This window comes from Trachurus japonicus, chromosome 9 (genome assembly GCF_045865225.1).
Source record: "Trachurus japonicus isolate A0001 chromosome 9, Traja_1.0".
In the NCBI taxonomy this organism is placed as follows: Eukaryota; Metazoa; Chordata; class Actinopteri; order Carangiformes; family Carangidae; genus Trachurus; species Trachurus japonicus.
This window is the reverse complement of record NC_140915.1, coordinates 29,973,108-29,995,698: the sequence shown is the minus strand read 5'-3', so window position 1 is coordinate 29,995,698 and position 22,591 is coordinate 29,973,108. Positions and strand designations below refer to the sequence as shown.

At 43.3% G+C, this 22,591-nt stretch overlaps 1 protein-coding gene across 1 annotated transcript; it reads left to right on the top strand.

Moving 5' to 3' along the window:
• Window positions 1-898: 898 nt before the first annotated feature.
• On the top strand, window positions 899-21,920 carry LOC146981754 (rabphilin-3A-like). Its single transcript, XM_085787279.1, has 18 exons — window positions 899-1,185; window positions 13,290-13,379; window positions 13,505-13,516; window positions 13,762-13,887; window positions 14,037-14,166; window positions 14,308-14,391; window positions 14,479-14,647; window positions 15,894-16,070; window positions 16,186-16,359; window positions 17,719-17,798; window positions 17,943-18,017; window positions 18,392-18,501; window positions 18,643-18,769; window positions 18,861-18,917; window positions 19,039-19,193; window positions 19,285-19,366; window positions 19,495-19,591; window positions 19,692-21,920. The coding sequence occupies exons 2-18, from the start codon at window positions 13,306-13,308 to the stop codon at window positions 19,820-19,822; spliced, it is 1,860 nt and encodes a 619-aa protein (XP_085643405.1). The 5' UTR covers window positions 899-1,185; window positions 13,290-13,305; the 3' UTR covers window positions 19,823-21,920.
• Window positions 21,921-22,591: the final 671 nt, after the last annotated feature.

Below are 22,591 nucleotides of genomic sequence, written 5' to 3'. Positions count from 1 at the left end.
TACCATTCGTATTTTGAGATTTTTTTAGTGACGCGAACACGGAAGTACGAGGCAGGTATCCTCTTGGTTCGCCTGCAGTCTTTTCTTGTCATTAGGTGTGGCAAACATAGACCCTAACAGTTTAAAATGCTCAATATGGCGTGAATCAAAGTTATTTTCACCGCGATTGTGTTTTTGCATCGTCTTATACCGACCCCGCTCTTATTACACACAAAACTTATCATATAATAACCGAAATGGGCGATTTCCAGCCTTTCCCTGGTGCAATTAATACTTGAACCATTAGATGGCGCAATGCCTCCACAGTAAAAGCATAACTGGAGGCATGCCCTGGCATCGTGAATTTCAGTGGTTGTTTCTTCTGGATTAAATTTGTTTCTGCAAAACAATATATTTACCCAACTCATATGACTGGAAAGAAGGTATCTGCAAAGTTTATCATCAGGAAACATTAAGCTAATCCAATTAAGGATACCACATGTGTTTTCTGTCAATTGTCTGGTGGTCAATAATTGTGCAAGATTGAAAAAATAAATTAAAAAAACACACAAAATAAAAAAGTAAACGACTCTTCATATAGCTAGAATTTGTAGCCTATAGCTCAATTCGATTATCACCCTTTTCAGTCAAATAACAACTTCCAACAACCATAGGCTACCTTGTAGTAGGCTAATCTATAGCTAGACTATAGGCTATGGGCTATGTTAAAGCATGCCATCAATTAAAAATACTATGAACCACCACAGTCAACCCATTATCTTATAAACCTGGGAGTGACTTCTCAATGGAGTTGGATGGGCGATGAGACAAATTTAGCCACTATGCGCCTCTACAGAGACAATCTGATCAGGTGATGACTGTCCACTTAAGCATCAGTGTTATCACTTCAGATCCAGGGGTTTCCTTCCCAGGGTATCAAGGGCTTTCCATCCTCTCCACGCAGGAGAGAAGAAGACCAGTTCCCACGCACTGTGGAGATCCGCCGTGCCTCCAGCCAACAGACTACTCCTCCACGCAAAAGAAGGAAAAAATAAATAAATAAATAAAACACGGGTTTTGGTGACAGGCACCATGCGCAATGACTGACTCTGTGGTCGGATCTAAGCGCTGCACAGAAATTTAGTCCGCATCATTCCCTGACAGCTCCCTGAGAGAGGAGGAAGAGAGACGGAGCTGCATTCTCAGGTAGGTTCTTTTTTCTTCTTCTTTTTTTTTTACGATCTCCTTCGAAGGATCTTCAAACATTGCATCCTCAACCGAAAATTACTGTGAGGTTTGTGCGTTAGCCCAGTGACTCAGAGCATTAGTATTTCTCATTTACAAGTTGAATGAATGCAGCATTTCATTCACAAGATAGAGCAACTAGAGGAAATCTCTTACGAGGGAACATATTGCATTGCTTGTATTTATTAATTGGGATGAAACACATTTTCATTATGTTTATGAGCATGTTTCCCACTGAGTCATTTGAAAGGGAAGGGAGGAATTAATGCTTTTGTGAATGTATGCAGTGCACTCAGTATGCATGGAGCTGCTGCTAATTAATATATGTGAGGCACCAGTCATATAAATGGATATTTGATTGATTCATTTGTTTTAGAGAAGACATGTCTTACTGGAAACATTGCTCTGCAGCAGACAGCAGGATGTTCATCTCATTCACGCAGAGGCACTGATAGAGCCTCTTATTTTGAATTGTTGCATTGATTTACTACGGCATGTTTTGGTGTTATGCTTATGTACTCAGTTTATTCATGAATGGACGATAAATATAACACCTGTGTAGGCCTGGCTGGTTTTGATCCCCTTCAAGAAAAATTCAAATAAGAGTGGTGACTGGCTGTACTACTGCAACACGGTGCTTCCTTGTTGCAGATCTGATATAAGAAAACAGACCTGGTAAGTCATGGGGGAGACTGTGTGGTTGCGGTCCCTGGGCGTTGCTGCAGGATTTTTTAGGAGCGCACACTGGGGCTTGATGTGCCTGCAGACTGGGAGACTGGGAGGAAAAAACATCAGTGGTGCCTTCAAATGCTGATCTGGGCAGGGCAGCGCTCAACTCCAGCTGTGCCACAGGACAGGTGTTTGAGCCACCTACTTGTTGTAGTGTTACCTCATCCTGCACCGGTGGGTTGTTACACCAGGACATTAATTGTGTGTGTTGTAAACAGACTTATTGGACATTGTCCACTTAATTTCTGCTGGTGTTCGCACAGGAGTGGGACAGAAAATAGAAGCTGGAAATCCGCCTCCCAGTTCCACCATCTCCAACTCCTCCTACAGACCTGAAGCATGGGGATTAAATGGGGGAGGGGAGAAAAGACTGAATGAACAGTCTGAGAGATATCTGCAGCTGCCTCCTCGCACATGAGCACCCACAGTAGTGATTGGACGACACCCTTGTTTAAGCTGGTACCTCTCCCTCTGTATTTCTCTGTCTGTTTGACAGCCTCTCACTATTTTCTGCGCAGAGGAAGAATGAAATTGGCCAAGAGAGGAAAGATCAAACAAGAGAGAACAAGGCATGCAGAGCACTAGGAAACATGGGTGTTTAGGGAAAAGGTGAAAAAAGATGGAGGAATGAAGTAAGTGCTCTGCACACTAACTGCATTATTTAAAGCTGAAGAATACAAGGCGACTGCTCCCATAATCCCGTGTCTTCAGCTTGTCTTCCTCTCTAACCATGCTGTCTTTTCAACTGTGACTGTTAAGAACCATCCAAGCCAGATGATTCATCTCTGACAAAGTGCTGCCACGTTTCTTGATGATCCACTGACACTATTATTTCTGTATCGACTTGCTCTCCTGCATGGACTTTGAAATTCGGCACAGGTACATTCTACTACAAACACACGGACTGGTGGACACACACACACATGCGTTTAATCATTCTGATTCTCATCTTCTGATCTTGCCGTTACCATGGCCACAGTTGGTAAAGGTGCATGACTCCATGTTCGTCTGTGCTCTTCACAATCCATATATGGAGCTTAGAGCCCAAATCACATGTTGTGCTCTAAATATCTGTTTTTCTCTGAGGTCCGCTGTTGAGCGCATTTATTCATATGTGTAGTTGGAGAGACGTTGTTCTCACATTTGTGGCTGCAGCTTCAGAAGGGAGTGGCTTCATCTTCAAATCCTCATCAGAGCAGTGGATGGGATGGGAATCGATTCACTGGCCTACGTGAAACATGCGATAAGATCTGCCTAAATGCTGTGGCACGTTGTAAAAGGCAGATGTAATTAATATGGTCTTTAAACAAAGTCCCCCCAGGAGAGCAAGGAGTTAAAAATCCAAAACAGACTGTGATTGAATCTGTACGCACCAGTATATCTATATGCAACATTTCTTACCTACTACTCACAGTTTCCGACACGTACATTTAAATGATCATAATCACTTGTGTGCATAATGCTGTGGCTGCAGTAATGCTCTTGTCCCAGAGGCTCAGAATGACGTCTGAATAAACAAACTTTGCTTTTCCAGTCACATAGCCAAGCTTCCCAACAGGGGTTTTTGTCTCCATGGTTAGGCCAAGCTAATTTTTCATGTTGCAGTGTTTCCACACTAGACCATGTTCTCGTTCGCCAAAAAGAGATCAGCTAAAAACACCCTGGGGTGTTGTACCTGCTGGTTTGCTGGGGGGACAAAAGGGAGGGTCAGATATCCGGCTGCTGAACGGTGCCAGATCCTCAAAGCAGAGTAAAAGAATCATCACACTGAGGAACTGGTAGATCTCGTTTCTTTATATGTTGGAAAGCATGTAGTTTATCTCAACAGACCAGCAGCTGTAGGTTACGTCTGGTTAGTAGGAAATAGATGCACAGTGTTGTTGTTTTTTTTTCAATAGACCTTTATTGCGCTGATTTAATGGCCCTGTCTGCTAGCACTTGTTTCCTGGAGATAAGATGGGAGGAAAGTGAAGGAGCATGACTGGCCAGTGCATCAGCAGCCAGTTCTCAAAGTCCCACCTCTTACCTCTGGGACATACAAGGATGAATCACCGCCAGCTTAGCAAATGTGAGACTTACTGCAGGCTCTTGCTGGAGTGCAGTTAATTGAGTGCTCCGTGTCCAATAGCTGTTTACTTTTGTAGTTCTATAATAAGGCTTGGACAAAAACACTGAAGGACAGCATGTGGGTCAGCAGAGATTTTTCTCTATTTACTAGAAATGTGACATATAAGATACCCCCTGCTCATTCAGTGCAAGGTGTTGTGTTAAATTTAAGAATGAAAAACACTGCGCCTGCCTGCCCAACCTCTTTAGGTCTGTTGGACTGCGCCAACAGAGATGGCAGGAAAACAGCATGGTAGCTTGTCGGTCACTGGATGGTCTTTCCTGTTTGTTCTCCAGCGATGCGGGACCTGGAGCCATGCCTGCCTAGAGGATGTAGCTGAGTGTGTTTGAAATGGTGGAACACACTCTCACATTTGAGAGGTGAAGAGTCTTCACAGATGGCTCCACAGATGGTCCCTGTCAACGCCACTGTCTGAGTGAAAACATGTCGAAGCTGTCAATGCCACGCACCTAAAAGACCAACAAACATCAGCACTGATTCCAAAAATAGAGCTCAATCATTTTTCAATCTGTCCGACCCTATGTCATCTATTTCTTCCCTTATCCCGTTCTGTGCATAATGTCTGTTAAATATACGAGTACACACAGTGTGCACTAATTCCTTAAAGGGTGTAAGGCAATGGGGGTGGGAGTTGTAAATAATTAAAAAATGCTGAGTGATGTTTTCCTCCTGCAGTGGAGGGCTTCTTGGTGCAGCGCTTTACAATCTCGCCCAGGCCTCTCAGTGTGTTGGCATCTCACAGTCCTCTATGGGGGATGGATGGAGTTGGACGCCACGCAACTAGGGAGTGGGTGGATACCTTGTGTTTTTTGGTCCTTCCTACCCCGTCTCCACACTCACCCTGCAGGCCTGCTGTGTGAGCATTGGACATCAGCAGCTGACTGTGAAGAGTTAGTCTATCAGATCCAACGATCAATACGCAGAGACAGAGGAATGTAAATTCATTCTTTAACATCCAATCACCCATCCTGATTTCTTCCTGTTTTAGCAGATCAGCAGCAACATTCAAGATCAGGGCCGTTGTATAGGGGAGCAAGGTGATGATAATTCTAGGGGCCCCAGTAGTCTAATCTTTGTTTGACTGAATTATTCTGCATAAGCCCCTGACTAATACAATGCTGCATTAGCATCAAAACAAAGTAGGCTAAATAAAAAATGATAATACGTACATAGTCTAAGAAAAAAAGTGGAAAAGTCAGGGGGCAGGGGATCGCTTTAGTATTCTTTCAGGGGGCCCAGAATTCCTAGCAACGGCCCTGTTCAAGATTTTTTTTTTTTAACCATTGAGCTAAGTGTTAATTTAACTGAATGCTAACATGCTCATTGTGATAATGCTAACATGGTGATTAGCTATGAAATGTGCCATGTTCACCATCTAATTTTAGTGTTTTAACATCCTAGCATTCGTTAATTAGCACTTGCTGAGGCTGATTGGAGTGGCGTTAGTTTTTGGTCTAAAACCAGGGTATCGCTATATAAAAAGTAAGCTGGTCTGTCCATCCATCCTCTGTGCAGGGTCAGGGGGGACTGGAGTCAATGCCAGCCGACAACGGGTGAGGGTGGAGCACACACCGGACAGGTCACCAGTCTATCACAAGGCTGATTGAACAACGCGCACTCAAATTAAAAATATATGGGCAATTTAGAGTCGTTCATGTTTTTGAGCTAAGCTGCAGAACCTGGAGAGAACCCACGCAGAAACAGGGAGAACATGCAAAGTCCACCCAGAAAGGCCCCAGGTCCAAGACTCAAACCCAGATGAGGAGGCGGAAGCTGGAAGGCGAGAGTGCCAACCCAAAGTTAGGAGATCTGTTGCCGATTTCATCCTCTTGAGAAAACGAATGTCTGCTTGTGATAATCTGCCTAATAGACGCTGAGACATTTTGGTCTCGACCAAAGGAGTAGACTGGCCGGCAGACAGATGGTGCTTGTTAATGAGTTTTTACTGCTGGAACAAAGTCGATTTCCACTCACAACCCCTTTAGAAGGGTAGGCTACTAAGTGTACAACTTGTTCATGTGGCCTTGTCAGTATCAGTTTTGATGTTGGAAAGTTTGCTGTCCTTGAAAACAGTCTGCACAGACCTTGAATGTCTTTGACATGAGCATCACCAGCCCACATCTGTGTGTGGAGGAGCAGCAGGTTGTACTTTCTGATGACATGTAGCCTACGTGTGAGTCAAGGTATTGTCAACTTGCTCATGTTTTTGAGAACATTGTATTGAAGGCCTGTGGATGACTCATAATTCAACAATAACACAGCAATAGTCGTTAATGGGATTTACAGTCATTTTCCTAATGTCATCTCTTTATTCAATCATACAAGCTCTGTGCTTATAATTATCGTTGAGGCATTGAGGTCTAAATGGAGATAGCGTGATTGAATCTGATCTGAAAATTGCCTTCCTTCTGTCCTCTGCTTCATATTGGAAAATTGGACTCCTGATTGGCTCCGTATTTATAGATGTGAACAAGGAGGAGATTAAAATGAAAAAGAAATTGACTTTTTCAGTCTTCCCTCCTCAGGCATGATGTTCCAGATCACCACAGGACTTGAGTCAAAACTGTAGACCAGCCAAGACTCTCCTGTCTAAGGATCTCAGGCTGTGTCCTGTTTTATAATACATAAGAAAATCTGAGTTACTGCCAGGCCAGATGGTAGCGGAGGAAATATTAGAATGAAACAAAACATTTGTTTTTATCCTCTCATTTTATTTATATTGAGATTTGGTTTCTATAATGTAAAATGTATACAGTGTATGCACTGTTGGGTGTTTGTATATTACATTTCATAATTTCAACAACAACAACAACATGTTGGCAGTATGGTAAACAAGAGTAGAAGACACAGCCACACATTACCATTATGCCAAATATCTATTTTCCACAATGATTATTCTTGGGTAGATGAATCCTTTTAGTGCTGCTTGGTGTAACTACGCTGTTCATAGTTTCACAACATAATAAATTATGAATGGAAATCCACACGGCAGTATGAGTTTAGTAATGGCAAAGTTTAAAAAATGTTACAGCTGAGCTATTTTTCACAGCACAGGGAGAGAGTGTGTGTATGGGCTGTAGGATTATTGGGTCTTTGACAGGAAAAAGCACGGCATGTTACAGCTGATGAAACATTAATGGTTACAGCAACCTGACAAAAATGTGTATGGTTTTACCAGGATTATTAAATCACTTTTGGTGTTCTGATATGAATAAGTGTGACATCTACTTACTGTAGCATTAGCACCTTGAAAAAATGGTGTGGAAGAAACTGCTGATCTGAGTCCACAGGGACTCTGCAGTGGCCACTGGTTCAGGTCGGTGAACGATTGTGTGCTGGCAACAGCAGAGTTTCAAGACGACCTCCATTATGCCTAAGTAAGGTTTAGCCCGAGGCAACAAAATAGGAATGGAAACCTAATGAAAGGATAAATTAGAGTGAAACCAATTGTGCATTCATTGATCTCCAATTCTCATTAACCCATTTTAGAAATGTCCTTCCTGGAAGATGGCGAGGGAATTGTTGCCCTGGAATTAAAGTAAAGCATCATGTAGTGTTTCAACATTACTATATTCAATACATCTACAAATAGGGCACATAGTTGTCCTGTTTTGTTTTGGTGCTTCCTGTTGACTATTTGACAGTTACCTGCTCTGATAGGGTTAAATCTGTGGGCTGACTATATACATGCCATATAGTACCTTAAAAGTATCTGGTTAATTTACTTAAATATTATATAATTATATATTATATAATAATGGGCGCTCCTCTGGGGTATGAAATCCAGTCCTTTAGTTTCTAGTTAATGAGGTCAAAATAAGTAGCCTAGTTGAATAACCCAAAGTTAGACGGGGAACTGGATTAGTTCTAGCATAGCCCGGTTAGACATTTTAACAGTTTTATCATAAGATGTGGCTGCATGCTCATGATGACCTGTGAGGCCAGCTTTGTGTGTGAATGAGCTGTAGTTTGGGGGGTTTAGTGTTGAGCACTCATTTTTAAAGCTGTCTAATTTGTTTCACCCTTGTATTGTCGGAGACTTGGTAGCCTTTGTGTAGGCTATTTGTGTGCACCCATGCTAAGGAAACTTTAGCTCAAGGGACAGTTTTTGAGTGCTTGTTTGCTTGTGAGCTGTAATTTGTTTGTGCATTATTAGCACAGCTCTCTTTTTCCCCTTTGTGCACGCTCAGAGTAAGTGGGACATTTAGTCTGTTTCTTCTACCTGGGGATGCAGGGCATTTTTTGGTTAGCAGGTTAGTAAGTGTAATTTAGTGTGTATGCTCCTATCAAAGTATTTGTTTTTGTGCTGCCATCATTGCTTTTGAACTGGAGAGCTTTGTAAGAGCCCCATGACGCTAAGCAACTCTTCTGCAGTGCTTAGATCTTGGCTTTGTAGCTGACCACTATGGTATTGGTGTTCAGGTCAATTTAAGAATAGAAGAACTGTGGTTTGATTGATCATCAGGGCATATTGTGCGTAAAGGTTGAACTGCCAAATGAGGAGACTGATGCATCCTATGAAGCAGACCAGGTTGTGTCAGAGAGAGCAGGAAGTAGCTGAGGATAAAGCTCCAGGGTTGAGAGAGCTAGAGTTAAAGCTGCAGTTGAAACTTGAGTCAGAGATCGAGGCAAAAGAACTGGGGCAGTTAAGACCACATGAGCTGGAGAGGGAAAAACTAAGAGGAGAAAAAGGTAAAGGCTCAAGCAGGAAGTAAAGTGGCTGATTAGGGTGTTACCTCAAGAAGCACTTAATTTGATGTGGCTAAAAACATTTAGACCCTCCTTTTGTTTAATTAAAAAGACTATGAAAAGTGTTTTTCACATTTTGAACATGTGGGAAGCACTTTGGAGTGGCCAAAATACATTAATATGCTGTTACACTGACCACAATCCTTTGGTGTTCCTGTATCATATGTATAACTGCAACCAGAGGCTAATGCATTGGGCCAATATGGTTCAGAACTACAACCTTAAGATACGAAACTGCTTTGGTTTGGTTCTTCCTGTTGACAATTTGACACACATCAGCTTCCACTGGGCTGAGTCTATATAGGCCAGTCTACCTTTGTGGCTTTCTGGTTTGTTCACTTATCTATAGATATAATTACTGTAGTAAATTCATGTAAAACTGCTTTTCCTGTCCATTAGTGTTGTGAACCAGCCGTAAAAGACTTGTTTTACTGTTGAATACAATAAAAATTCAGAGCTGCATTTAGTCTAATTATTTTCATTACTTTAACATCAATGTCACTGTCTATCAATGACTTGATTGATCGTTTAGTCCATATAATGTCACAGAGAACACTGTGAAAAATGCCTGGCACAGGTTTCCAGGCCCCATAGTGACATAGTTTGCAGATCTCAGAGCCAAAATATATTCAATATATAATCAATATATACTCATAGGGTGACACCAAAGAAGGGAAACTCAGCACATCCATACACGACATGACAGCAGCTTAATGTTTGGCATTCCTCTTAAATAAATCACTTAACATGTCATAGATTGATTATTTTCTGGGAATCAGCAACAGGATTAATTGCTAGATCATGATATGAAAACACTGGTGTAGAGCCTTTGTTTTGCTGATCTCAGTACAAGGGAGATGACCTTCTACCCACTGTCCCCATCCCCTCTTGAGTGCTGTATCCATAATCATCCCTGTTGGATCAATCCATCAATTCCCCCGCTGACTTGTGGTCACTCTGCTTGCTTCCTTCACTTCTCGTCTTCACAAGCAAGTACCAAATGAAAGAACATCAACTGTCAGCCATAACAAGGCGCTGGTGGTGAGTGTTTCCTCCAGTCATGTGTTTGACAGTAATGAGTCATACACCTGTTAATGAGAGTCACATAACAGCATTAATCTGTGAAGGAGCCTGATAAAACCTGAAGCTAGTTACACACGCTTCAAGTATCCAAGGAGAATGCAGGTCTGTGTTTCTAAAAATGGATGGAAAATGTGTAGGGTTCGCTCAGGGAGTTGTGCATAGATACATCCCTGAGGATGCATAGATGCAGATTTGTATTGACTATATCTTCTCTGGCCCCCGAGGAGGAGACACAGGTTTCTAAATTGGTCCTCACCACCCCCATATGGAATTCTGTACGGGGGAGATCCTTCTGGGTGGATGACTTACAACGATCAAGCAGATGACTTTTCTTGAGAAATGCTCTCCCTCTGGTGTTTCCTGTTGTCATATTACACATGATCTGTTACAAGTCATGCCTGGTGTGTTTGTGCGGTTGCTGGGGACCACTTTGCAGAGCAGCACGTCACTTTGTTGGCCTTTTGTAAAGAATAAAAAGAAAGGAGAAGAAAACTGAAAATATCAGCTCCTCTCCAGAGAAAAACCCACCACCTGACTGAATCATCTCACATGGGAGGAAAACACGCACAAGATGACTGTTACACAAAGTCGCCGATGACGCAGATCAACAGCACAGGGGATGACAGTCTGAGGGTCACTGGTGACATAACGGCAGAATAACAAGGATCAATATGACATTTTTCACAAGACAGTCCCTTATAATTGGCCTTTACATATTTGAATCTGGACATTTAAAGCCCTTTGACATGAACACCCTCTCCGGCTGTGCGGTAGATTAAAACTAAGCAGCACTTTTCTATGTCTCAGGCATCAAAGCCTATGCTGACAGCTTTTTATGAGGAAAAAAAAGTGGATGTGATTCTTCAGACTATCTCCTGAATGCTAATTGGATTGTCACCTCAGCAAAGAGTGCACTTCTGTGATGCAGTAACATCTTTCCCCAGCACCAGAGAGCTCTGACTTGTCTGAGTCAGTGATTACCCAGCCCAAGTCTGTATGCCCCCTCCCATTTGTCTCTCTCTCTCTCTCCATGCACCTCTCCAGGACAATCCTGTTCGACAAAAGTGGGATAATTAATTTTGGCAAGTGAAGCAGGGTCATGCTCGAGAGCCCCGGCGTAAACAATATATATACTATACAGCCGGAGTAGCGTCTGAGCCGTCAGATCGCTGCTGAAAAGTGGGAACAAAGACAAAAGCTCCCTGAAGACTGTGTTTTGCTCCCGTTGGCTGGATGCAGCAGCAGCATCAGAGGGAGAAGCCCACACCCAGAGTGGCTATTGATAGCTCAGCGAATTTGTTGTTATTCTGTGAATCCTGCAGGCAGTGCAGCAACAGATTAGAGCTCAAAAGGTATGCACCCTGATGTTACGCAGCATTATACGAGCAGCTGAACGAAGGAGACAGACTCGAGTCGCACCCCTCCCTTTTCACTCCCTCTTTAACTTTCTCCAAGGTTCCGTAGTGCGAGGTTTTTACCGCTGTGAAGAGCTGGACAAGTGAAACGTATTGATTTTCCTTTTAGCATCATCATCATGCATTCCCTGCTGTATCTCTCGCAATCTGTTCAACACAGTACCTGCACTTTCCTCATCCTGCACCATCATATTTCTCCATATCTGAGGCTCCAGAGGCTTTTAGTTCCTCTTGTTGCTTCTTTTCAGAGCGCACTGCTTCTCTCTGAATGCTGGTACTTCCCCTCAGGACATACGCTGTTGTATTCCCCCAGCATCTGGCTGGAGTGTCCCTCCATATATTGTCTGGCAGACACTTGGAGCAGCTCTAAGTCAGTTGCAGAGAGGCACACACACACACACACACACACACACAGCAGTCTTGCCTATAGGCACTCGCCTCAGCGATCCCTGTTGACATCTTTGTATCATCTTTTCCATGTCACTCTGAGGTTAAGTTACATTGCTGATGTGTCATATGGACAGGGCTTTGGTAACAGCTGACAGCTCACTGTTTCCCTCTGCCGTCATTAACACTGGCATGTGTCGTCAGCCTGTTTTTCACACCATGCACACAAACGACTGCAAGAGCTTATCTCTCGTCATCATGCACTTAAAACACTCTGGTGACACAGCCTTTTGTAGACTCCCCTTCAGCAACAATGCCCTGCAAAAAAAACAAAAAAACAAAAAAAAAAAACTCACAAGACTCAATTTCACCACGTGGAGTGATGGTAACGTCCTACACATCTGTTCATCAGCCTCCCATCAAACCCAGCCCAGCCAGCCCCACACCCAGCCCCACACCCAGACCAGCCAGCATCCCTGGAAAATTTGTTGAGAACTGTAAATACACAACGATCACTTTGGATAAAAAACTCCAGCTTCAACCACCACACTGTGAACAATCGGAAACGTTGGAGACAAAGACTCTTAGTCATTCCTGTCAGTAAAAGCACACTCCACCCATATATAATAATTAACCTCCCCCTCCTGCTATATGGAACCATCTGCTGCTTTGAAATGTGTAGACTCACAGTTTCCTCACAGTTTCACTTACAGCTGCTAAAATAATTGCCTTTACCACCCCCAATTTGTGAAACCTTATCTCCTGAGCCCTTATTTCAGAAGGCACATAAAAATATAAATGAATCCAACCACCTTCATTCACTGTGGCCACTAATGTGCAGGAGGTCTCGCTTTATCATCAGTTCTACCCCCTTTGCCTCACGTGCACTAAACAACTCCATCCATGCAAGAGCCATCTGTGTAGTTTCTGCTCATATGTTCCACATCCATCAGGTTTGTGTGTCACATCTTGGAAATGCTTTCCCTGTGTCCATCTACTGGTTAAATATGTCTGTGAAAAGATTTTGATGAAACAGACTTGCCAGGAGGAGATGGCACTGATTCGGCTGTAAAACTGGCACCAGGAAATGTGCTTACATTTCCACTGGTAACTGATATTTTGTTGCTATTTCAGTCGTGGCATGTAAATTCATAGGACGGACGAAGGGGATGGGGAAGGGGAGAAAATGATTATTATTTTTCAGGAAACTATTATAGATTTTTCTTTTTTTGCACCAGTTGTTTGGCTCGTGGAGGTCATCAATGGGTGGTCATCATTCATTTGGCTTTACATCAATGTCGCAACTTGCAAGTAAAGGAAATGTATCTGGTGACTTGCCAATTCAAGGTCAGCACTGTCCATCATGGCAGTTAAATCAGTAGGCTACTGTTTAACCATGAGAGAAGGAAAGAAGACAGCTGTAAAATCACATGTGAGACAACAATCTTGAGCCCAATTACTTAATTGATAAAACCAGTGTTTAAGAGCTCTAAATCCAGAGATGCGATCAGTTAAAGTTGGTTTGACTGTGTCAGGCTGAATCAATCTCTGTCTTTCTCTCTGTCCACCTGCAGACTGCGATAGCGCAGCATGACGGACACGGTGATGAGCAGCAGCTCGGATCGCTGGATGTCCAACGACAGGCAGAGGAACATGCACGCCAGGTAAAGCGCCATTGTCAGAACGTTTTTTTGTTGTGTCAACCGTTTGTGGCGGCGACATCGACACTTAACTGTGCCCTCCTTTCTTTCTCCTATAACATCTCGCTGATGTGTGATCTGTGACACAGTGAAAAGGAGCAGTAAGTAGATCAACTCCCACTCCACCACCTCTCATCCTCATTGTGTGTCTCTGCTCTTTAGCTCCTCAGAGAGCAGGGTAATGATGCTGACGCTGTGGATGAATGTTCAGTTCATTCATTCACTGCGTTGGCTCTGTTTGTTCAAACACTGAATGTTAAGTGTGTATGCAAATGTGCAATTTGATATCATCAGAGGAAAAATTATAGTTAGTGTCATCTCAACTGGAGACTCTGTTGATTGACAGGGGCAACTGGACTAAGAAGCCAGGCTCTGGTTCTGGTCAAGACCTGACGGATGAAGAGAAAGAGATTATAAACAATGTGATCGCCCGGGCCGAGAAAATGGAGGCCATGGAGCAGGAGAGAATCGGGTAAGAGACTGTGAAACATGCAGAGGTTTCCCACGATATGTGTATGTGAAAACAAGTTGACCTGTTGAGACTGATGACACGCACACATTTGGATCTAGGATAATCAGCAGTGACATTTTAAGTCAGATTTCACTCTGTGATGCTTACAGGCGCTTGATAAACCGCCTGGACGACATGAAGAAGACTGTGTGTGGGGATGGATTGTCCCGCTGTTTGCTGTGTGGGGAGCAGCTGGGCTCACCTGGGGTCAGCTCAGTGGTGTGTGAGGACTGCAAAAAGGTAGGTAACGAGTCAGCCAATTACTACCAGGGGAAAACTAACCAGTCCTCCTCCGCCGCAATTCACACAGAACACAATAGGTCACGCAATATGTAATGAGACTGTAAATGGCAGAAGTCTTTATTTTCTCCTGTCGTACAGAACATGTGTACCAAGTGTGGTACACAGTGCAGCAGTCGGCCACGCGCCGTGTGGCTCTGCAAGATCTGCAGAGAACAGCGAGAGGTGAGCTCTTCACACCAGTGAACACGTAACAGAACTGAATTGTTGAAAAACTGTAACTCACATATCTGTTTTTTTCTGTTTTCTCAGGTGTGGAAGAGGTCTGGTGCATGGTTCTTCAAAGGTTTTCCCAAGCATTTCCTGCCGCAGCCCATGCCATTATCTAAAGTTAAAGAGACAGGTGCCCAGGGGGCGGCGGAGCCCCAGGGGCCTCCAGCCTCTGGGCCCAGGGACACAGTAACCCAGCCACAACCAGCAGGTAAACACAGCCAAGATTTCCCTCTCCAGCCTTTGTCTGCGGTCTTTTTCAGCCATTGTGAGTTTTCTCACGAGGTGACTGGAAGGAGCTTTTCACCATTGTTGATTGTCTTGTTTAGATTGTCGTCACAGACAGCTGGTTTACATTGCTTCTCTCTGAGGTCGGAGTCAGGCTGCTGCTGCTGCTGCTGCTGCTTCTGTTTTTTAATATCTATCTACCTCAAAATCTTTACAACGGGATCTACCAAACGACCCCAAACTGCATCTGAGACTTCCATTTCTCAGCAGTGCTGCCTGTTGTGATTTCATATTGAACAGGAAATTTAATTCAACTCACATTTTGTGGAAGGAAATAAACTAAACACTACAGCGAGTGTGCAAATTCCTCAAAACAGGATACTTTTCAGAAGGGGATAAAACCAGATTAGGACATATTATGGAAATAGCATCTAAGCTGAAAGCCCTTGGGTGGGCGTTTCCCCTGGCAGGCTCACATCTGACAACCTGAGTAGAAAGCGCTATACTGTATAAACTACAAACGATGTGTCTTTACAACATTCAGCATTTTGGAAGTCCCATCATGCTTTTATGATATATACAATTACAATTTTGACCATAAAAATAGGCGTGTCAACACAAACACCATAGATATACAGCTATGTGTATATATTTTTAATTTCAGTCTGACTATTTTCCAATGGGCCACCTCTTCAGTCTCATTAGTTCGGCATCTGTACACAAGTCTTTTGGCAATCCCGCCTCTCATTGCTCTTTTCCCAAGCATCAAACCTTTTATCAGCTTCCCAAATTTGGCAGTAAGCTACCGCCCACTGTTGCAGTGGAGGGGGGCGAAGAGCTCAATTAAGCTGTCGGAAGGTGCACGCTGTGACATGCGATGAGCCTCCAGGTGGTGCTGGCATGATGGGTCACATTGTATCATTTTGCACTTTCAGCGTGATTACCTGCGCAATGCGATTTGCCCATAAAGAGAAGCAGAGCAGACAGAGAATATATGGCTGCTGCATGTACAGTAGTCGATAGTCGGCCGACACAGCTTGTTGTAATGTATGTAGGTCAATGCCTTTGCAACGAAAAAGCTGCAACATCAAAAGTATGCAGAGGGACTAGGGAGTATTACAGATTCCACTGCAGTAGGGGCCTGGAGTGGTGTGATTATGCGTGTCTCCCTAATGTATAGCGTATGTCTGCGTGTTTACTGTATTACGCCATTCACATTTTATTTTTAGGACCAGAGCCGCAGGGCCGTGCTGGTTATCCACCTGTGGCCCCTAAACCATCAGCCGTGGGCATGGCTACGGGTGGGGCTGGTCCTCAAGAGGGCAGCCCAGTGGTGATGAAGAAGATGGTTCCCGTCCAGAGCTCCAGGCCACAGCCTGCCGCATCAGTCGGCATGGCCCAGCAGGGTGAGAGACAGCTAGGAAACAATCTCTGTCAAGCCTCAAGCATTGGCCAAATACTGGCTCCCCAGTGGGGGGTCGTTTGGTGCAGTCAGTCTCATGTGATCCATTGTGGTTGTAGGTCCAGATGGAGGTGCTTACTCCTCTGGTGCAGCTCCTCCAGAGCAGAGAGCGCCTCCTGCAATGAGAGAGGACAGGAGGCAGCCCGCAGCCCACGCCGCTGTTCCCGCCCGACAGCAGCCTCCCCCAGCCGAGGAGGAGGAGGAGGCCAACGACTATGACTCTGATGAAGCCAGTGAGTGCACCATCTGCTCACGCTTCTCATGGAGTAGAGTAGTGTGGCTGATGTGTCTAGTTTCATTTCACCTCATGTTCAGCTTGACATTGATGATTTCTTCCTGCTCGTTTCAGGTAAATAGAAGCAGATGGGGTATGTGTTTCTTTTGTCAATAGAGCCAAACATATTGTAATATAGCCTCGTATTGGGCCCTGATGACCTTCGTTTGGCAGCATTTCTGTTCCCCTTAGGGAATCCAAGTGTTGATGCTTGACTTCTGTCTGGAAACAATTCATATCTATAAATTGCTCAATAGTCACGACAAACAGCAAAAATGGTTCTGGCAGTATCTATTGAGCAGGGTAGAAAATGATAAATGATAAACACCATATGTTACTGAAGCATGAAAATCAATGTCTAAGGAACTAAAGCAGAGGAAGATGTGTATCAGGACATGATTCGCTAAATCAATAGTGATGTATAAGCTATGTAATCGTTTTTTTTTTCTTTCTTTCGTGTATCCCATATCCCATGGTGAGAATGGTGCCATGTCATTCATGCCTTGCGCCTGCAGCATCAAGCGGCCTTCATTCATTCTCTGGGGGACTGGGCATTAATTTGTTTTATTGAGGTCTGGGAATATGGAGCTGTACAAATAATTTGCCATACACCGGGGCTGACAGGATATAGATTCCCCATGTGTTTGATCCAGTCCCCTGTGCTGGGAGGGGAAAATGGCAGAAATAGCACTGGTTTTCATGTGGCTGTTGGAGTTGAGCTGGTGGGCTAAGGCCAGTGGTGCTGACTGGTTACAGGAGCTCAGCTGGTTATAACCTGTGTGATTTTCTTAGTGAATCTCAGCCCAGACAAGTTTAACAGTTATATAAGAAATAAATTAACAAATGACATTTGATTATTTTGTCCCCCAACAGCTATGCTTGGCAATAAAACTCCTTCAAAACTGTGTGGGCAGCACTTCAGCATTTTTTTTTTTATAACCCAGATCCTTGTTTTCTGAAAGCCTCCCTTTGAGATTTGAGTATTTATGTGGTTTCTTTTATATCACATAACCCTGATGTGTAATAAGATTTTTCAGTTATTTACTTAATGTTACTTTAGATTTACTGAAGAAGGCTGTGAATGTTTCATGAATGAAGGTGAAGAAATCACTTGTTACTTTTTGATCTGTCATTTCTGACCACTCTGGGCTGGCACTTGTTCTCCCTTCTATTCACAGATGGAGAGTTGTTTAATTACAAGAGCGTACTTCCCTTTATATCCCCTTTTATCTCTTTCTATGTACACTTTAAATTATTCAAGAGCAGACCTGCCGTCTCTCAGTGGTCTAATGTGACGACTGCTCTGGGTCTCTTTCAGCCACTCTGGGCTCTTTAGAGTTCAGCCTGCTCTACGAACAGGAAAGCAACAGCCTCCACTGTAGCATCCTCAAGGCAAAGGTACCACTGCCATCCTCATTCTGCAACACAGCAGCACAATTGCAATCAAGTGGTTTATGTTAAAAAGCTCCTGAATGGCACTTTAGCTTAATTGGTCTGTGCTGTTTGTGGTGATGAGATGGACACCGTGCTGTTTCTCCTCAGGGACTGAAGCCAATGGACTCAAATGGACTGGCAGATCCTTATGTCAAGCTCCATCTGCTGCCAGGAGCTAGTAAGGTAAAAGACACACTTTTTTCCATATTAAGCATTTACTCCTTTTTAAAGATTGTTTTACCTTAATAGTCTGCTAAGCAAGAAAGGAAGGGTGGTGATTTTAGACCCCACTGGGTGGTGAGGGATCGTTCTGGCAGCTCAAGCCTGACACCTTGTGGACCCAGTTGACAAAATCTTATAAATCGACGGACGGATGATGTCTGGAAATTAGGTAATTCAAGTAAAAATTGAAGTGAGGGAGCATTGTTTGTAGAGTGTGAGTATATTGTGCTTTAGTGTAGGTCTGAGGTGCAAAAACACTTTTTGGTGGGAAGCAACACAAGATAACCCAAAGATATTGTGACGTCTTATGTCCTGATCCTTCCTTCATCAAACAGTCAAACAAGCTGCGCACGAAGACTTTGAGAAACACCCGCAACCCTATGTGGAGTGAGACGCTCACCTACCATGGCCTGACGGATGAGGACATGCAGCGTAAGACCCTCAGGTGGATGCTCCTACATCAGACACTCCCTCAGCTGCAGCAGCAGTAGCACCGTTCATTCATGTTTCCCTCTCCTAAAGATGCACCTTTAGGCCACTTGTCTAAGGCTGGTGCAGATTTAAGCATCTCGTTTGATTTCCACAGGCTGAGTGTCTGTGATGAAGACAAGTTCGGGCACAATGAGTTTATTGGGGAAACCCGAGTGGCGCTGAAGAAATTGAAGATGAACCAGAAGAAAAACTTTAACGTGTGTCTCGAGAGGGTTGTCCCTGTGAGTGAAACTCAATTATAGTCAAACAGCGCTTTGTTCTCCTTGTCTGAATCTCTTATTGACCGGGCGTAATCTTGTTCCTGCTTCACAGACGAAGAGAACTGCAACAGCTGGAGGAGCCAGAGGCATATCTCTCTACGAAGACGAGGCAATGCCTTTTTTATTTCCCAGCATGTCTAAACATGGCAGATTCCAACAGAAGTAGACATAAAAGCTTATCAAGAATCCTAATCGGCTATATATCTCTTTTTCCACCTCTCTTCTCTTAGTCGGCGAAAGATGGCGGAGAAGTGGAAGAGCGTGGTCGGATCCTGATCTGGCTCATGTACAGCACCCAGCTGAACCGCCTCCTTGTGGGCGTCGTGCGCTGTGTTCACCTTGCTGCCATGGATGCTAATGGCTACTCTGACCCATATGTCAAAATGTAGGTAGAGGAGGTACATTCAGCTTGTCTGTCTCTGACTCTTGACGTGACATAAATGAAATTTCATATCATATGTCTGTCTAATTTACAGATGTCTGAAACCTGACATGGGGAAGAAGGCCAAGTGCAAAACACAAATCAAAAAGAGGACTTTAAACCCAGAGTTTAATGAGGTTTGTAAGAGTGTTCACAGTGAAAGGAAACTAGCTTTTTATCCAACTTCTGTGTTTTTATATTTTCTCTGACTCAGGTATTGAAACATTTTGGAATTCATGAGTAAATGTCTCAATTTCAATTTCAGGAATTCAGCTATGACATCAAACACAGTGAACTGGCCAAGAAGACTTTAGATATCTCCGTGTGGGATTATGATATCGGGAAGTCCAACGACTACATTGGTAAATATTTGATCATCGCCGCTGCTTTGCTGCAATCGATGTGAAATCCTCCCCCCGCTCACCTCGCTGCCTCTCACACCTCACTTTCTCCCCCCGACAGGTGGGTGTCAGCTGGGAATCACCGCCAAAGGAGAGAGGCTGAAGCACTGGTACGAGTGTTTGAAGAACAAGGACAAGAGGATTGAGCGCTGGCATACCTTGATGAATGAGAATCACGTCGCTAGTGATTAACCACTCTTTCACCCCAGTGCAGCATGAGCTATCCTCCCTTACTTGGTTTGCATTCACCTCTGAGAGCACTTGTTTTCCCCCCACTCATTTTGTTGTGTTTATCTATTCTCTCACTACCTGACCATCACACAGGCACTGCTCGCATTGATCCTTTACCCCTGATGTAGTATATACTCTTCTTTCCTGTCTTCTTATTAACAATTTCTCTGCCTGTGCTGATACTTAATCTGCCTCTGGGACAAAATCATGGCATAAATGAATTAGAGATTTCATTAATGTAACCAAGACATCTGTCGACGAACAGCTGCATAAAGACCATCATGCCTGTCAGTGATGTTATAGGCTATAGTGTGCTGAACTTGACACATTCTCCGCTAAAGGAAGTAAAGTTTGAATTGCACTGGCACAGGACAAGAAAAGCAATATGATATGGTGTCTGAGGTCAAAAGCGATTGTCAGGCTCATAAATGCTTCATGCCTGAAACTCATTAGATTGTCAGGGTTATCAATTTTGATTTTTCTTGTGATTAAAACATGCGTAGTGTGACACTTGAACTGTTTGAGCATGCCGAGCCACTGACGTAAGAAAAGACGCAGCTGCACCTTAAGATATTTCAACTGTGCCCACTGGCCTGCACATAGTGTATATTTCCATGAAGAAATGTTTACATACTGATACATTGCTCAGGTTAGGATAGACATCTGATAGACAGATGATTCATAAGTCAGTGGACCATGAGCTAAAATGAACCTTTCATCAGTTGCTGTTAATTTGTTATTGGAAATTATAGCACACTAGTTGAACATTAGGAGTTTTTATGTATGGTTATTCAAGCTGTGAATTTTGAGTTGGTGGGAAGTATTATCTGCTTGATTAGAGGAGGTGAAACGTGACCAACAGTGTTTATTTTTCATGTTTATTTCTTAGTTGTGGTTAGATTTGGTGGGAAGAAAGCGTTCTCCTACCTGCTACCTGTTCTCTTCTGAAGCTCGCGGTTCACTCTGACACCTCAGAGGTTTTCTACTGCAGTGTTTACACTGAATGCACACACAGTGATGTTTCTTACAGGTTTTCCGTAACAAATTTGGCTGCTCTGCTTCAAAGTGAGAGATGGCGGAACAGGTTATGTCATAAGTATGTGCAGCTTTACCTGCATGCACTGTGCTCGTGACTCTAGTGTGCCTGGGGCAGTGGTGGCCCGCTTTTACATCAACGCACCCTTTGCACAAAGCAGGGCGCTTTCCCCACTGCCACGTCCCAGTCATTCAAAGCTTTAGTGTGTGTTTGTTCACTAATCACAGCAAACCAAGGAAAGCACACCTTACAAAGTGGAATGACCTCAATTTATACAGCTGTTTGCAAGTTATTCCAATGTCAAAGCAAAGATGAAAACAAAAAAACCTATGCATGAAATGTCTTGTGGTTCAAGATATATATACTTTGTAAGAAATTAATGCTATTGTAAGTCCATTAATGTTTACACTTCTTCCCCATAACATTCCTGTTGATACTTTAAACACAAGAGGCCATATGCTGCATGACTATGATGACTATGATCGGTGTAATCTGAATAAGATGGTCTGATAGCATTCACAAGATAAATTTATGATAAACTGAGCACATAAACATAAGAACAAGACCTAATCCAACTCTATCAGTAGCAGACACTGAGATTATTCTCATTATTTGAAGGAAGCCCTCTGTACATTCATACACTCAAATCCCTCCAGAGCCCTGTTTCCTCTGTAAAACTACTCTGCCCCCCTGTGGCAGGGATCGAGACAACTGTCATTACAGCTTTACATGCTGTCCTACATTGTGCTACTTCAGCTACAGTGATCATCACATGATGATCAACATAAATTATAACCAATATAGATATATATTATTTTTAAAAAACACACAGGCTTCTCTCTAAGCTAAACCTATAGCTGTCTTCTACTTGATTCTGCCCTTTCAGTGGAATGTTTCTTGGTTTATCTCTGTATCTGTAAATAGATAGTGCATGCACTGGAATTATGTATGTTTGCAAATAACTGTGCATGTAAAGATTTTGCAGAGAGTTTACACAGATCAATAAAATCTAATGAAAAATGACAGTAAGCCTCGTGTGTGATCAGTGAGGATGGATTCTGAGGTAAAGGGGAGCAACACATCCACTCATAAATTAGACAATGGTAATTAAATGAGCTCAAATAGCAGGCAACTATCCAGGGGCGGACTGGGACAATGAATCAGGCCAGGAATTTTGATACCATCGCAGGCCACAACCACCAGATTCACGCTCCAAGACTGAGTTACGTTGGGTGCCTGAGTTCAAAATAATAAAGCAAAGGCTCCACTTTCAATGCATGCAGTCCTCACTTTGTTGACATGTCAACTGAATAACATGTGCCCACACACCTTTTTCTGTTTCTTTTTCCTACAAAATAAAAGTTTTTGTTGTTCTGCAATAATTTGTAGCCTACTCAAATCACATCAAATGAAATTTTGTTTACCTGCTTTATGCAGGTGAACATGATTTCTATTCTATATCATTTACCACTAAAATTTTAATGTGCAGGCTGTGCATTTAGTAGGCCTAAATGAAATAAAATACTTGAGACCAGTCCTATTTTTAATAACAGGCACCAGACTTGTAAATTTGATCACTGTGTGCATTTTGTAGAAGAGTTATCCAGTTTACAAAATACAAAAGAATGGGACTGTCCAACAAGGAATCTGTTGAGCTTATGGATATGGCTATGAGCCCTAACTGTGCGACATCT